Source organism: Leucopleurus acutus (genome assembly GCF_964270905.1).
Source record: "Leucopleurus acutus genome assembly, chromosome: 18".
NCBI classification, from domain to species: domain Eukaryota; kingdom Metazoa; phylum Chordata; class Mammalia; order Artiodactyla; family Delphinidae; genus Leucopleurus; species Leucopleurus acutus.
The window spans coordinates 20,700,442-20,717,248 of NC_139160.1; the positions used below are offsets into that span (position 1 = coordinate 20,700,442).

At 38.7% G+C, this 16,807-nt stretch overlaps 2 protein-coding genes across 2 annotated transcripts in view; both read left to right on the plus strand.

Annotated features, from left to right (window-relative positions):
* CPB2 (carboxypeptidase B2) overlaps positions 1-11,473 on the plus strand; it is a 40,220-nt gene extending 28,747 nt beyond the window's left edge. Inside the window, exons 9-11 of the mRNA XM_082859315.1 lie at positions 4,252-4,454; positions 7,197-7,284; positions 11,150-11,473. Of these exons, the coding sequence (XP_082715441.1) occupies positions 4,252-4,454; positions 7,197-7,284; positions 11,150-11,334 (476 nt within the window). The 3' untranslated portion in view covers positions 11,335-11,473. The remainder of the gene's footprint in view (positions 1-4,251; positions 4,455-7,196; positions 7,285-11,149) is intronic.
* Positions 11,474-11,634: 161 nt separating this feature from the next.
* Positions 11,635-16,807, plus strand: part of ZC3H13 (zinc finger CCCH-type containing 13) — a 93,921-nt gene continuing 88,748 nt past the window's right edge. Inside the window, exon 1 of the mRNA XM_082859306.1 lies at positions 11,635-15,833. The gene's annotated coding sequence lies outside the window, so the exon portion shown is untranslated. The remainder of the gene's footprint in view (positions 15,834-16,807) is intronic.

A 16,807-nucleotide genomic window follows, 5' to 3' on the forward strand; every position in this document is an offset into this window, starting at 1 on the left:
AGTGTGGAGTCCTAACCAATGGACTGTCCTGGAATTCCCAGAACATTTTGTTTTGTATTCACTATTCACTTTCTTAAGTTCTTTCTTTCATGAATATCGTAAAGAGAAACTTGTGTCCAGCACTGTGGGAGCTCCTTGTTCCTTGATTCCAATGAGTTAAGACACTTGGTGAACACTGATTTAGGCATTTGGGGATATTGTCTGCTCTCAGGGAGGTAGGTGTTAGTTCACCACCCCCTCACTATGTTTCATAGTTACTACATTTAAGAAACGACTACAAAGCAACACTAAACTTAACGACTGAGCTGGAATCACCCATATTTTTGGAGGTGGGAGCATGTGACAACAAGGGAGCACAGCTATTGAAACCACAGAAACATCCTCTTCCTCCCATTCCTTTACACAGTCCTAGGTACATGATCTTCTGTATTTCCTTTTAAAAAAAGAAGTGAAAATTCATGATTTTGAACATTTCATCATTATCCCAAAGTAGATATGAAAACTTTTCGGTCGAGTACTTACCTTTTCTCTTCATTTCCTCCTTCCTCTAAGTCAGAAACCCCATGAGGGCAGTGACCACTATCCATTACCTGACACACTGAGGGGTCTCTGAAAGCTATTCAAATGAACATGTGCATGAAATTAGTTGTTTTAAGAGAGCTACAGATAAAGTAAGTAAACAGAGGAAAGAACAGTTGATCCTGCCTCAGGCTAAAGGGAATCACTTAGTGGTTTCTTCGTAAGAGGCCGTTGTTAAGATTATTCAGTAAAAGTGCCCACTGCACATTCTTTCATGTGTTTGTTGGCAATCTGTATATCTTCTTTGGAGATCATTAATCATTAGAGAAATGCAAATCAAAACTACAATGAGATATCATCTCACACCGGTCAGAATGGCCATCATCAAAAAAATCTAGAAACAATAAATGCTGGAGAGGGTGTGGAGAGAAGGGAACACTCCTGCACTGTTGGTGGGAATGTAAATTGATACAGCCACTATGGAGAACAATACAGAGGTTCCTTAAAAAACTAAAGATAGAACTACCATACGACCCAGCAATCCCACTACTGGGCATATACCCTGAGAAAACCATAATTCAAAAAGAGTCATGTACCAAAATGTTTATTGCAGCTCTATTTGCAATAGCCAGGACATGGAAGCAACCTAAGTGTGCATCATCGGATGAATGGATAAAGAAGATGTGGTACATATATACAATGGAATATTACTCAGCCATAAAAGGAAACGAAATTGAGTTATTTGTAGTCAGGTGGATGGACCTAGAGTCTGTCATACAGAGTGAAGTAAGTCAGAAGGAGAAAAACAAATACAGTATGCCAACACATATATACGGAATCTAAGAAAAAAAAAAAAAAGGTCATGAAGAACCTAGGGGTAAGACGGGAATAAAGACACAGACCTACTAGAGAATGGACTTGAGGATATGGGGAGGGGGAAGGGTAAGCTGTGACAAAGTGAGAGAGTGGCATGGACATATATACACTACCAAACGTAAAATAGATAGCTAGTGGGAAGCAGCCGCATAGCACAGGGAGATCAGCTCGGTGCTTTGTGACCACCTAGAGGGGTGGGATAGGGAGGGTGGGAGGGAGGGAGACGCAAGAGGAAGAGATATGGGAACATACGTATACGTATAACTGATTCACTTTGTTATAAAACAGAACCTAACACACCATTGTAAAGCAATTATACTCCAATAAAGACGTTTAAAAAAAAGTGCCCACTGAGGTGTAAAGACTGCCACAGCAGTGATAATTGGACAGGGAGCCAGACAAACAGCAGCTAATATAAAAGACCTCTGAATAAATAGAGCTGACAGTTGCTAAGTGCTGAGCAGTTTATATATTCCATCCCCTGAGTTTCATTATCTACACATCATGGATAAAGAAACCCAGACTTTAAAAGGTTAAGTCCCTTGCTCAAGAGCACAGAGCTAGGAAGTGGCAGAGCTGGAATATAAAGCCAGGCCGACTAACTCCAAGTTTGTTGAAATTCTTCTAAGTCTGACAATCACTCTTCAGTTATAAGTTCCCTTTTGGAACTTCTTTCATCCGCAAGCTCTTTTGCTGCTCTATTTTACTTAATGTTTTTCGTGGTAAAACTAGCATTACCTGGGCTTCCCTAGTGGCGCAGTGGTTGAGAGTCCGCCTGCTGATGCAGGGGACACAGGTTCGTGCCCCGGTCCGGGAGGATCCCACATGCCGCGGAGCAGCTGGGCCCGTGAGCCATGGCTGCTGAGCCTGCGCATCCGGAGCCTGTGCTCCGCAACGGGAGAGGCCACAACAGCGAGAGGCCCGCGTACCGCAAAAAAAAAAAAGAGAGAGAAAGGCAGGCTCTGTAAGGATAATAAGGATCATGGAGTAGCCCAGGGAACCCAAGGACTGGGATGCAGGCAGACCTCGGACACAGACTAGAACTGGGCCTGAGGCACTATAGGGAGCTCAATGGCTCCTTTCTTCCCCCACCTCATCTCTGCAATGCACACTGGCCTTCTCTGTGTCCCAATCCATGTGACGATAATGATGATGGTAATGCTGATAAACAAGTTATTAGACACTCAGTATATGCCAGCACTGGGAAAAGCATTTTATAATTTATCCATTTAGTAGATAAGGAAATTGAGGTATAGATAGGTTTAAAAAAATCAAGATTGACTTGCCTCCTAGGGCATGCCCAATAATTCTACTCTTTCTCAACCACTCTAGAAGATTGATTGAAATGCAAGTGAGTGCTAAACAGCTTAAACGCCAAAATAGAAGACTAGAACTTTTTAAAATTACTGTTGAGTCTTAACAATTAGTAGTGCCTTACTGGCATTTTAAAAAAATAAAATAAAACAGAAATATATTTGAAAGGAAAACTTCCAACATGTTAAGAGTTGACAGTGCCAGATGCCCATCCTGTGCCACAAGTGTTTTGTAAAATGTAAAATTCCCATTGAGTGAAAAGAGTTTGTCTTGCCTGGTTGCTCTGGGAAGCCAGAGAGCATATGGGTATTCAGATTTCCTGCTGGGCCACAAAAGTTCTGTTTTGTACATAGAATGGGGATTCCAAACAGTCCTTATAATGGAAGTCTAAAAGTAGTGTCCAACTTAAGGCCTCATCTTTCATTACCGTCATTCATTCCTATAAAGGACTAATTTAGATTACATCAACTTTTGACTTATTGGTTAAAAAAAATTACCCAAGCCATATAGCTATTAAATGGCAAAGACAAGATTGAAATCAAGTGATGGGGTGATTAACAATATGATGCATAGCCTCTTAGTGTAAAGAATGGTTATCACCAATGGTGCCCAATTTGAATCTCCTAAAATAAGAGCATTTACTTCACAGGTTTGCCGTAAAGATTAAATGAGATATCGCCTGTAAGGCTTAGCAGAGTTCCTGACAGATAGCTTGTGTTCTTTGGATGTCAGCTGGTGATGTTATTGCTGTTATCTTCTTTGTTTTCAAGAGAGTAGCTTGACTGAAACTAGAATCTGCATCTTGATTTCAAGTTATCAGTGGAGGGATTCCGAAAGGCAAAAGACAAGTGAGGGACCCAAATTGGGGCTAATAAACGGTTTCCAGGAGGGAAGAATCTTTCTGGGTCAGAGGTGGCTCCCTGGGGCTCTACCGCTGTGAATTAGGTACAGAGGAGAGAAGTGATGGGAGTCAGGCTACCATCCGAAGTGATGTTTTGTATAATTTCTCAAAGGAATGAACACATATTAGTCTAGCACCAAATATCGCCATTCCGTTTTACTTACTAAACCACGTTAGCAAGTTAGAAGTAGCACTGAAAGCAGACTTACATATTCTGAGTTCTCAAATGAGACTTTTATGAGCTGGATTAATTAGTGATTTTTAAGCTACACATATCAGAAAAACCAAACTTACAATGATGGAAGAAAATGGGGTTTATTTTTCTCTTGTAACCACAAGTTTGGAGGCAGAGCTGTCATTTCTGAGACTCTGTTAGCCACTTTCTCGGGGCTGCAAGATGGCTGCCCTCAGGCAGCAACTGTTGGATGGCTTGCTATGAGGGCATGTAAATATTTGAATTCAAAATAAACATAAACAACATTTAGGGGACATTAGAAATATGTTCTTTACAGAGCTCAAGTGAATCCATTTATCTAAAAATGTTACACCCTATATATTAGGAGAATACATGGTCAGGGAGATCACAAATTACAATAGGCTGCGTATCTACTTATGATTCCACTCCATCAATTTCACTACAGAGGAAGGTGCCTCGAGTTTCTCGTGCTCGGAAACCTACTGTGGACTTTACCCTGAGTCGGAACCAGAAGTGAAGGCAGTGGCTGATTTCTTGAGAAGAAATATCAACCACATTAAAGCTTATGTCAGCATGCATTCGTACTCCCAGAAGATAGTGTTTCCGTATTCCTATAGCAGAAGCAAAAGCAAAGACCACGAGGAACTAGTAAGTGCTGCTTAATTTTCTCATTAGCATTTCAGAAGTAAAATAATACGTAGTTCAAGAACCAAAAACTGTGGGGAAAAACGTTCTGTAGAGGACAAAGGGGAATAGATGCTTTATATCTTGATCTAACATTTCTGAGAGTCACCCTAGGTCAGGGTTCCTTGAGAGACTGTAAAGGACTGAGCCTTATTTTGAGGACATGAACTTCCGTCTAGCAGAGGGGCTCTCTAGGAAGATGTCAGACTAGCTCTTGGAACCTCAGAAGGGAACCAGTCTACCTTGACCTAATCTACATATGAAGCCATATGAACAAGGACAAGGCTTTCTGGAATTATTGGTCTGTTTGTAGGTGCTAGCTTTCTGCAACAGCCCACCACATATCAAGTCTTAGCACAATACTTATCGATTTGATACTAGCATTGGGAATTGTTTATACACTGACCTTCCTAACTTGCAGGGGTTTGGTCCTATTAAAAGCAACTCCAATTTCAGCATTGAGGCAAGACCTCCCTCCTTTTGTGGAATGCAGTGGATGATACAGTGAGTTCAAAGAGGACTCGCAGTTGGCTACCCCCCATCACTTTTTGGTCCCAGATAGTCTATGCTTGGGTTAATGGCAAAGGATGCAAGGGTTCTTGATGGACTGTGGCTAGGTTTGGACAAATCCTCATCCCAGATGCTCTCTGGGATGGAAGGGCTATGGCAACACAATGGAAGTGCTATAGCAACAGTCCACTTCTTGCCCAAGGTCTGATCTTTATGTACTGGTTTGTTTCTTATTGACTTGTTTTGGTCTGGTTCTCTTAACAGAATAAACTATAGCCACATTAGGGGCTAGCAATTCCTGAGGACAAATATAAAGTTATTTGCAGTTGCTAAGAATAACTCATTTAGAACAGAAACATCCTTGATACTTATGATTCCTTTTTCCTCTCGAGGGAAAACGTTTAAGGAAAGCTCCTTTATTGGTGTTATCTTTGAAGAAGTGAGAGGATATTCATCATGATCTGGAAATAGACTTAGTGTGATTTTGAATTATTTTTGGATTACTATCATCACAGGTGTTTGTTGAGAGTTATTATGTGTAAAATACTGTGTTGATGGACGTTGAAAGAAGCATCAGGTAGGACCCTGCCCTCTAAGAGAATATGAAATGGTTAGGGAGCTCAGCCATTAGCAATTGTTACAGATAGCTGTACTGTAAGGTGTAGTAACTACTAAGTAAGTGACACAGATGGTACAACTCACTTCTGACTGGGATAACTAGGAGTGGCCTCATTAATTCATTCAGAAGGAAACAGATAAGTGAGGGGATAAAGTCCCTGTCCCGAGGGCTTATAATCTATTAAGGTATGACATACTGTAAAGAAAAAGGAATGATAAAGTGCCAGTGAAGTGAAAGAACAGGCACAATTTCAGCCAGATACTGAAAGATAGGATTTCTGTAAGTGGACCTGGAGGGGAAGACTTTCTAAGCTGAGGCCAAGGTTCTCCCCACAGGAAGTATGTTCAGGGGAATGTAGGGTCAAAAAAAGGAAGTTGATCCCTCAGAAAGTAGATGAGGTCAGCCTGTGAAGGAGAGGTCACCTAGTCTGAATGTCAGAATCAATTTACATTTTATTCTGTAGATCAGGGGGTTCCATTAAAACTTTTGAGCAGAGGAATGGCACAACATCATATCCACTGATATTCCTCAGGTCCTTCAAGGGAGGGACAGTGAATACCACATGATGCTAGTGCCAATTTCAGAAAAGATCTGCGTAAGCTAGAAACAAAAATAGTGGAACAGGGGACTTTGTTACTATCCTGCAGCACACCAGGGATATAAACTTTTTTATTTGGTGAGTCTTTGGGAGGCATTAGACATTTTACACGAAAAGGAAATAGAGTTTGTGAGAAGAATGAGGAGGGAATCATACATTGCTGACATACGTGTATTGTTTAGAGAAGCTGGGTTTAAAGTTTGGTGACAATTTTGTCTAGTTGTTTGCCTTTGAAATATAGTTCGACTTTGTTTTACAGTATAATTTTGTAACATATACTTTGTTTTACAAAATAAATGAATTCCTAAAAAAGGCATATGAGAATTATTTTTTCTTCAACTTAAATAAAATTTCAATATATTGGAAGAGTCTGTGTCTAAAGCCACCCAACTGTGATTTCCGTAAAGAGAAAAACATTTTTAAAAGTTAATTTATTCTTCTCAATTTATCTCTTGGATAAATGCAGAGTTTTTCATATATACAATTCTCCCCACACCCCGGCTCTATTGAGATATAATTAATTGACTTGTAACATTGTGTAAATACAAGGTGTACGATGTGACGATTTGATACACATATATATTGTGAAATGATTACCACAATAAAGTTAATTAACACGTTCGTCACCTCACATAATTAGTTTCTTCCTTTGTGGTGAGAACACTTAAAATCTACTCTCTTAGCAACTTTCAAGTATATAATACAGTATTGTTAACTATAGTCACCAGGCTGTATTTTAGATTCTCAGAACTTACTCGTCTTATAACTGGAAGTTTGTATCCTTTGACCAGCATCTCCACATTCTCCTCCCTCCACCACCCCCAGCCCCTGGCAACAACCATTCTGCTCTCTATTTCTTCATATATACAGTTTGATTGAATAAATATATGATTGGGTTTTTGTGTTTTTTAAAGAAACTTCTACCTGTCTTGTTTTAAAGCTGTACATTAACTGAAATTCCATATCTTATTGATTTCAGTCTCTAGTGGCCAGTGAAGCAGTCCGTGCTATTGAGAATACTAATAAAAATACCAGATATACACATGGCAGTGGTTCAGAAAGTTTATGTAAGTATTTCTTCTTAAGATCTTAGGGGACTGTGAGGTACTAAAGAAATTTGTGTTTGGTTTTTCTGTGTGGGTTTAATTTTTCTAAGTGGAATCTTTAAACATGGTCCCATGTAAAACAATTGGATTATAACAGTTAGAATTGGAAGCATGATAGCTATGACAATACTGAACAAGGCTATATTAATACATAAATATACTAAAAAGAAACCAAAATGATACTTAAGAAATTATGCTCAGTGCTATAGAGTAGGGATTATAGAATTGGTATCACACTAGTTGAGTGAAACAGAAAATGTCATAAAGGGTCAAAAGAATGTTTAAGATGCCCAGGGCCACCATGTAAGGTTGTGCAGGTTGAACACTGTACAAATCTAGGACTACCATTTACATTAGATGCTTTTTTAGTGGCAACCTGTGTCCAAGAGTATAGCTCATGGCACACTACAGTTGAATGTCCTTTGTTTGTATCACACTGATGGAACATGTGTGTGGCAAGCTCTTAACAAATATTTTAAATTAATTTCTGCTGGGAGATATTTGTTGAGGGACTCCTTTGTATCCACAGTGGGATAACAGACAATTTTGCTCTTTTTGAAACTGGAAGGGGAGATGGGAGAAGAGAAACAGAAAATAAGCATGTAACCAGGTATCAGCAAACTATAACCCATAGGCCCAATCCAGCCCACTGCTTGTTTTTGGATAGCCTGTAAGCTAAGAATGGTTTTTCCATTTCTTAAATGGTTGAAGAAAACCAAAAGAAGAATAAGATTTTGTGACATGCGAAAATTACGTAAAATTCAAATTTCAGTGTCCACAAATAAAGCTTTATTCAAACACAGCCACACTCATTCATTTGCATATTGTCTATGTAGCTTTCAGGACAGTGGAGTTGAGTAGTTCTGACATAGACTATGTGGCCCTCAAAGCCTAAAATATTATCTGGTCCTTCACAGAAAAAGTTTGCCAATCTCCAATGTAAACAATTAAATAGTAAAATATAGTGTAATCCCACTGATAAGTGAACAACATAATATTAGCGTATAGGTTTGAAAATGACTGCCTGAGAGAGAGGCAGCTTAGCTCAGGTGGCTTGGAAAGGTCTTCCTCGGTAGGTGACACGTCTGGGAGACCTACCCAGTAAGTGGCTGCCAAACAAAGGTGTGGGAAACAACCAGGGAGAGGAAATGGCATGTGAACAGGCTTTGAGATAACATGTGCCAAGTCCCAGAGTCTCCTTTAACAGGTATGATTTATAGGGGGATAAAAACACATTCATATTAATAATCACATCCATATTATTTTCAGTAAATTACTTGAGCACCAAAGGTCTATTAGTAGAAAGTCCAGAATCTTCCTTTTCCTCCTCAATCATCCCAAATTGTCTCAGGACAAACTGAGGCCAGATTGGTCCACGTGGCGTCTCTGTCTCTTGCTGTCACTGGTCTATCTCTGCCTTTGCCGACCCAGGTCCTTGCTCTGGGTCACAACTTCCGTTCATAATTCAGAGCTTTCTTGATTCCCATCCTCTCTCTCCTGTTGTTCCCCAAAGCATGACCATAGTGCCTCAGGGCTGGAGGCAATTCTAGAGCAACTTCTTGTTTTGACGAAATCATTCCATCTCCAGGCATGCATTCATTCAATACAAATCTGTGTGTGTGTGTCTGTGTGTGTGCATGCGTGCGCACGTGTACCTAAGTATAAAAAAAACTCTGGAAGAATAAATGCCAAATATTAATAATAGCTATCAGAAATATTTGCTGAAAGAATAACAACTAATCCACTGTTGATGGATATTTTTCAATACTTCAGTATAAACAGCGCTTCAGTAAACACCTTTGTCATTAATTCAAGTATAGGTATTGGAAGGAGGAAAAATGATCACTTTGCATATTATATGAGTGTCTACCTGGAAAACACAAAAATAGAGTAACAGAGTTGAGTAAGGTGGCTGACTATGAACTAAATATAAACGAATCTGTAACTTACTTATATACCAAAAACAATCAGGAAGAAAGTAAAATGGAAAAAAGATCCTACTGCCCCCCCCAATATACATGTATACACATGCAGACGTGTACATATAGATACATACATACATATATAGATTCATTGTTAAATGTATATATGTGCGCACACAAATCCATATGATCTCTATGAAAAACCTAGAAAACTTTACTGGTGTACATAAATGAAGACAAATAAAAGGAGAAACCCACTATGGTTTTGAGTGGAAAAGCAATACAAAAAAAAGTGCTAGTCATTCTAAATTAGTTTGTATATTTAATGCAGTCCCAATGAACACTTAAATGACTTTGAACTTCATTTGAAAGAATACATTTGGTAGAAGAGCTTGTAAAATTCTGAAAAATAAGATTAATAAGAGAGAATTTGCTCCAACCAAGTATTAAAACACATTATAAACCTGTCATAGTTGCAGGGTTTTTTTTGTTGTAATTATACTAATTATAAAGACACAAAGAAGCAATTATGGATAAACAAGAAGGTTCAATGTAAAGGAACTGAGCCTGGAAGTGACATCATTAGAATAGAATAGTGAGTACAGAAAGACACTCAGATATATAAGATCTAGTATCTCATAAAGAAGGCATTTCAAACAGTTAAGAATGTTAGACATTGTTCAATTAATAGGGTTGGAAAAACTGGTGAGTTACTTAGAAAAAAATTGTACTTAGATTACTAACATGTCTTTTTCCAAAATAAATTCCAGATACATAAAATATTTTAACATAAAAACACTGCCATAAACCAAGTTGAAGGCTAAATGACCAAATAAGAAAAAAAATTCTCCACATATTACACAGGGCTAATAACACTAATGCTGCTTTTATAAGTAATCTATAAAATGAATCAAGAAGAAAAATGAGCAAAGACAATTGATAAAAATATAAAGATGGTCAATAAATATACAAAAAAATGTTCAACTCACTGACAATCAAACATAAAGACAATTTGATATTATTTTTCACCCACAAAATTGCCAGAAATGTATAATTCACATGGATGGTATGGGAATGGAGCATGGGCATATTCATATCCTGCTAATGGAGGTATAAATTAGTTCAATTCTTTTGAAGGCTATTTGGCAACGTGCAGCACAACAGCACAACGTGCAGCTCTCCAAATAAATAATTATTAAAATTAATTACATCCAGCTTTACAGAGCAATGCTATGAGATCATTAAAAATGATAAGGTAGGGCTTCCCTGGTGGTGCAGTGGTCAAGAATCCACCTGCCAATGCAGGGGTTATGGGTTCGAGCCCTGGTGCGGGAAGATCCCACATGCCACGGAACAGCTAAGCCTGTACGCCACAACTACTGAGACCATGTGCCACAACTACTGAAGCCCGCGTGCCTAGAGCCCATGCTCCGCAACAAGAGAAGCCACCGCAATGAGAAGCCTGCACACCGCAGCTAGAGAAAGCCCGCGCGCAGCAAGGAAGACCCAATGCAGCCAAAAATTAAAGAAAAAAAATGATAAGGTAGATTTGAACTCGTTAATACATAAAGCTGGCCAGGATAGATTATATTTAGGAATGTTCCTGAATATCTTGTATAGAATGATCTTATTTATGTAGGAAAAATATGTTAAAGTATGCACTGAAAAAGAAAGCACTAGAATATAAATGGTGACCATCACTCCTTGGTAGGGTTATATGGGTAATTTTTATTTTCTTCCTTAACCTGCTTTCCTTCAATCTCTATTTTCTTCCACAAACTTAAGATTATTTAATAATCAGAAAAAAGCAAAACTATTTTCATTTTTAGGGAAAAAAATCCCATCTTGTTAGTTAACTTGAAACATCTGTATTTCAAAAAGTAATTTCTTTTTTCTTTTTGTAGATCTAGCTCCTGGAGGTTCGGATGACTGGATCCATGACTTGGGCATCAAATATTCGTTTACAATTGAACTTCGAGATACAGGCAGATACGGATTCTTGCTGCCAGAGAGTTACATCAAACCCACTTGTACAGAAGCTTTCGCTGCTGTCTCTAAAATAGCTTGGCATGTCATCAGGAATGTTTAATGCCCTTGATTTTTTCACTCTGTTCCCATATTTTAATTTACTGATTCGAGCCAAACCAAATCTTTGTACCAGTTTCTTTTTAAGTTTTATCAGTTTTCATAAAAGGGTTTCCCATTCTTTGTTTTTGTCAAAGAACAAAATAAATGCTACCTTAAAATTAAGGCAGACAAGGGTTCACATTTCTTTTTCCTTTTTTTTTTTTTTTTGAGAGGCTAGGTACTGATTTTTTTCTTTGATTCGCGACATTTGACTAGACATCTCAAGCAATTGTAATACCTACTTTCATGCAGAGCATTGCATCCTGAACAAGAAAAGGAAAGGCTGTCACAAGTACATTAAAGATTTCTGCTCCAAATTTACAGTAAGTTTCTGCTAACGCCTTTAAAAACACACCCGTGCATTCCGTTTGCTCCACTGTAATAGACGATGGCCGAGAAAGCAGAGGAGTGTGAAAAACAGGACAAATACCGCCTGTCACTCCAGTTCAGCTGCTCAATAAAAACGTTGAGCGAATGAATGCAGTTATCTTCGACAACAAACGTGGCCTTTTTGCATATTCACAACAGCTGTCTATTGTGAGAAATTATGTAATAAAAGTAGAAAACGCTTTCTCTTAAATCCACTGTTAATTGGGAATTTTCTCTCTCCCGGGTTCCCGGCTTCTTTTCCAGGGCTCGCTCGTTAGGCACAGGTTTTTTGATTTCGACAGCACGCCTAGGAGGCGACGTTACGCCCAGGGGGCGCGTCCACAAAGGGGCGGTGCATACGCGCTGACGACTAATCTGGCAGCCGGAAGCTGCCTCGGTCTACAGAGGAACAGGGCGAGCTCTTGACTTCCGGCGGCATTTTGAGGCGATCCTCTTAGCGGCCTGATAGTGTTTTCCTTGTGTCTTCTTACTCTCCAGTCTCTCTTCGTTCCTTTTTTTCCTACGTCCCAGGCTCGCTTGACCCTGGCGAAGCGGCAGGCGGGTTCCGCTCCCCAGCCATCCCGGAGTCCCTCGGTAGCCGAGGACAGGTTCCCGGGAGCCGCGCGCACCTCCTTCTCGCTGTCGTCTTCCCGGGGCCAGGCGCGGGGACAGAGAGTCGCCTCCCCCGCTCCTTGGAGCGGCGGCGGCGGTGCCACCTCCGGACTGCGCTTGCGAAAGGAGCTCAGCGAGGAGGTAAGTTTGAACTCCGTGAATTGGCGTGGGTACCGGGGGAAAGGCGTTGGGTGGGCCCGGGATGGGGAGGCCCCGCTTGTCCTCCATCCCTGCTTGGGTCACGCCGGAATTTTGAGCTCTCCTTGAGCATTCCACCCTTAACTCTGCAATAGATCCCTGTGCTCCTGACTGGTTTCTCGCCCTGGTTCTGATTCTGGCGAGTTTGCCTAAGGGGGCAAGTGGATTCAGACTGGAGGCTTTGCTGGGTCACTATCATTTGATGCGAGCCTGGGAACTCTTGCGCGGTATTCGCATTGGTATGAGATGGAAGGGTGCCGGAGTATGGTCTTAGATTGAGAAGCTCCCTCTTTACACATTCCAGACCCGTTAGGGAAAGGTATCTTACTTTTGGTTATATTTGGTCTTGGTTATTTCCCGGCAGTGATTACGACGCAGGTGCTCGGAGTTGAGGAGTGCTACTTTATCTTCACAGTCCCTAGGTAGTTACTTTTGGCAGCTATCTGTCAGAAACCCGGAAAGGTGAATGAAAGGAGAGGCTCTGATGTTTGGCATTGTCTCTTTCTAAATAGCTTAAAATAATTTATGTGGCTGGATAATTATTCAGAGTCGATATCACGTGAATGATATCGGTAGGATCTTGTTTGTGGAGCGTAGTGTCGAGCCATTCGGTTATATCCCGAGGTTTTCAGATAATTTGAACTACTTTGAAAATTATGGGCGTACGCAACCTCTTCAGGTTTTTGATTGTTTTGAAGAAATAATTTAAAAGTTTGGAAAAATCTTCACACCTCAGGTTTTCAAAGTTTTGCCAAAATTACTGTTGCAGTAAATCCAAATGCTTATGCAGTACAATCCACGCGTATGTATGTGGTGCCGGTTCTCGGAGTCTGGTTCTGCAGTGTTTGAAATTACTGACTTTAGAACCTAAGCGACAATGTTTTGGACAGTTTTGTGGACATATCTCTAGATTTTCGAATAATTTAGAATTTAATGAAATATTTCGATTATAACATGACAGTTTCACAAAGAGACTAAGAATGTAGGTGCAGGTATGTAGCAATTTGTGTCTAAAAATAGTTGTATTGTGAAACTAAGACTTTTACTGTGGGAATCTGGGAGGATCTAGTTTTTTCAGGTGCATGCCTCTTACGCGCTTCCTAACTATCGGTGATTCGAAATGAACATTGCGTATTTTAAGATATGCAAATTTATCTAATTTTCATATTTATAAATTAAAACTAAAATCCCACAGGTGGATGCTATTTTACTTTCTGTACAAGTTATCAAACATTTAATAAGTTATCGGTGTTACCTTGTATTGTAATATGCACTGACATTTACATATAGAAAGCAGTTGTTTAACATTTATTTATAGAATTGGTTTTCAGTAAATTTTAGTCTTTCCTACCTCCCCCAAACCCCACTCTGCTTTTCATATAGAGTTGAGTTGGAGCTTTTTCAGCAGATATTTAGTAGCAGTTGAAATGTTAACTGGTGTTGGTATATATAAAGTGTCTTCTATTCTTTTTTTGGTCGTTTTGTATGTTGCAGTTCTGTTTACTTCACTTTATAGTAGTTGCCAGCATGGGGTATTCTCCCTGCATAGTCTTTTTAACAAAATGTATTTTCTGCACAATGCTACAATATTGCCTTCCTCACACCTGTGTAGTCAGTTTAGTGCTGACGATTCTGTTTTGAATTCAGTTTGAAATTGTTTTAGTCTATCTACATATAAGCAATTGGCAAGATTGTTCAAGAAAGTTCTTTTTTTCTTAAAATATGTTAAGAAAAAATTCTCTCACACTATGCAACAAATAAACTTAACTGTTTTTCTTTCAAAACTAAGAAATATAAATATGAAGAGGTCTTATTTTTAATATAACACTTTTAATTTTAGGATGCCAGTGGATAGAGATTTATTCTCCTACCAGTTAGTACCAGTAATTATGTAGCTTTAATTGCTTAGTTATTTCACAGTTTCCTAATATTATGGTGCTACTTATCCAGATTAAAGTGTTTTATGCTTTCATTTATGCTACCGGAAGATGAGAACTCAAAAAGATGTAATTGTGGATTGCAGTGAGAATACTAGAACTAATAAGTTTTACTGACAAGATTTTAGTAATCAGGGTTCAGAAATAATTTAAAAAGAGGCCCCTGTGTTTCTCCCTTCTCAGTCATATTTATAGCATGAAGCTATGAGTACATTGTGATATTTGTAAGTTTCCGGGGGAAGGAGGACATTTCCCATTTATTAAGACTTTTTGTTGTGTCTTAATAGATTTAAACTTTGTGTCCCATGTTTTTCATTTTCTTTATGCCGCGCGGCTTGTGGGATCTTAGTTCCTCTGACCAGGGATCGAACCTGGGCCCTTGGCAGTGAGAGCTCAGAGTCCTAACCGCTGAACCGCCAGGGAATTCCCTTCATTTTCTTTTTCAGTTGAAAAAATATTAAAACTTCTGATATTTATTTACTCTACAAATGGAGAGGAGAAATAGGAGAATAACTCAACAGACTTTTACCACTGTCACTCTGGCTTTGCTAATAATGCTCGTGTTTGGGAAAGACATGATAATGTGAGTGGGAGTGTGATGGTTACTTAAAACTAAAGAATAAATTGAAAACTGAGGGAAAGCCTTCAAAGTCTCTGAGATAGGGAAGACTTTAATATTTATATTTTTTCTTATTGTTTCTAATTTTTCTCATATATTTTGAAGCATTTACTTCTTATTGAAGCCTGTTCAGATATTAATTGAAACAGTTTTCCTCCTTTCATTCAAATCTACATTTTATTCTTTTGTGGTTTATCTTTCTCTTTGGGCCCAAATTTTTAGAGTGAAAATTCTAATCATCATATTAGATGGTAACATAGTTTTAAATTAATATATATGAGCAAATGTTTTCCTCGTGTACTGTAGGTTATGTATATATATTTAGAAAAATGGGATTTAAAATATTATATTTTGTATTTGCAGGCATAAGGCATTTTATCTGTGCAAAAATCATAAATGTTTCATAATAATATTTAGATAATTTGTTGACTACTGATAGAAGTTCCTAGATAGACGATCAGAAGAATTTCTGTTTCTGTCAATTAGAAAAGTTCAATTTCTACTTTTTCTTTTATTGCCTCAGGGTTTCTTTTCTTTCTTCTTTTTTCCTGTCTAGGACCTCCCTGTAACCTAGACCTGGTCCTCAAACTCAGTGTCATTTTAGGTCAAGGTCTGACACGGTTGGACTCTCTGAGAAAAGAGAATACGTCTTTACTTCATTGCTGTTCTTCCCTAAGTTGGAAGACTCAACAGTAGCAGAAGTAAAACTCCTGGGATAATCACTATGTAGGTGAATCTTGTAGTTCTTGATGTCACCTGTAAGAGCTACTTTGTCTCTGTTGGAAGGAACTTTTTTAGTGTCAAGAATACAAGTAAAGGGATAAGATTGGATCATTAGTCCTCACTTGATTGTCTGCCGCAGTCCAAACCCTTTGAAGTCTTCAAAGCTTATGTTAGGAATCTAGGATGGGAGAGAAGCTGTGAGACCCTGCTTTCCAGCAGTAGGTCAGAGGAGGAGAGGAGTGCCGATTCAAGCAACAGATTATAGGTGGGGAAGAGAAACCGTAGAGTTAATAATACCTGGAGCCCTCAGAAAGACAAGAAAAGAGATATGACCAGTGTTTCAAGTATAATAATAAATAGCTTGTTGCCCCAGTTGTGCAAAACACTACTGTTGATTTTTTTTGGAGGAGGGAGGGTGTGTTTGGAGTAGGGGCATGTTGGGGATAGAGATTTTGGGGGCAGACCATTTCCACTGATAGTGGAAGGAAAAATGTAAGCTTAGGGTTACTTGTCTTGATGCAGTGTGGTGGGATGGTGTGCCTGTTTCCCAAGTTGTAGATAACTAATAATAACTAATAAGAAACTTTTAGAACACATTCATTTTTAAGTTTATTAATAAATGTTTTTAAAATTGAATTAATGAATGAGGATTTCAATGTACACCTGTATGTTTTTATAGTAACAGATAATGAGACTTTAAAAATTTGTTTTTGTTCTTTTTCCATACATTTTGTTACATGTTTACTTCTTATCGAATCTTAGTTATAAATTATAAAAAAGTGTTTTTCTCAGTTAATCAAAGCTCTACGTTTTCTAGATCTTTCTCAGCTCCACTTATCGCTTTCTTGGCTTTTATTTATGTTCAGTAAGTCAAATGTACATGTGGAATTTACCAACTTTTCCTTTATAAATTCACATTTGGGCTGAGAATAAGCTCAAGAAAAGTTAAATCAAAGATTATCTTGCAATACTCACTA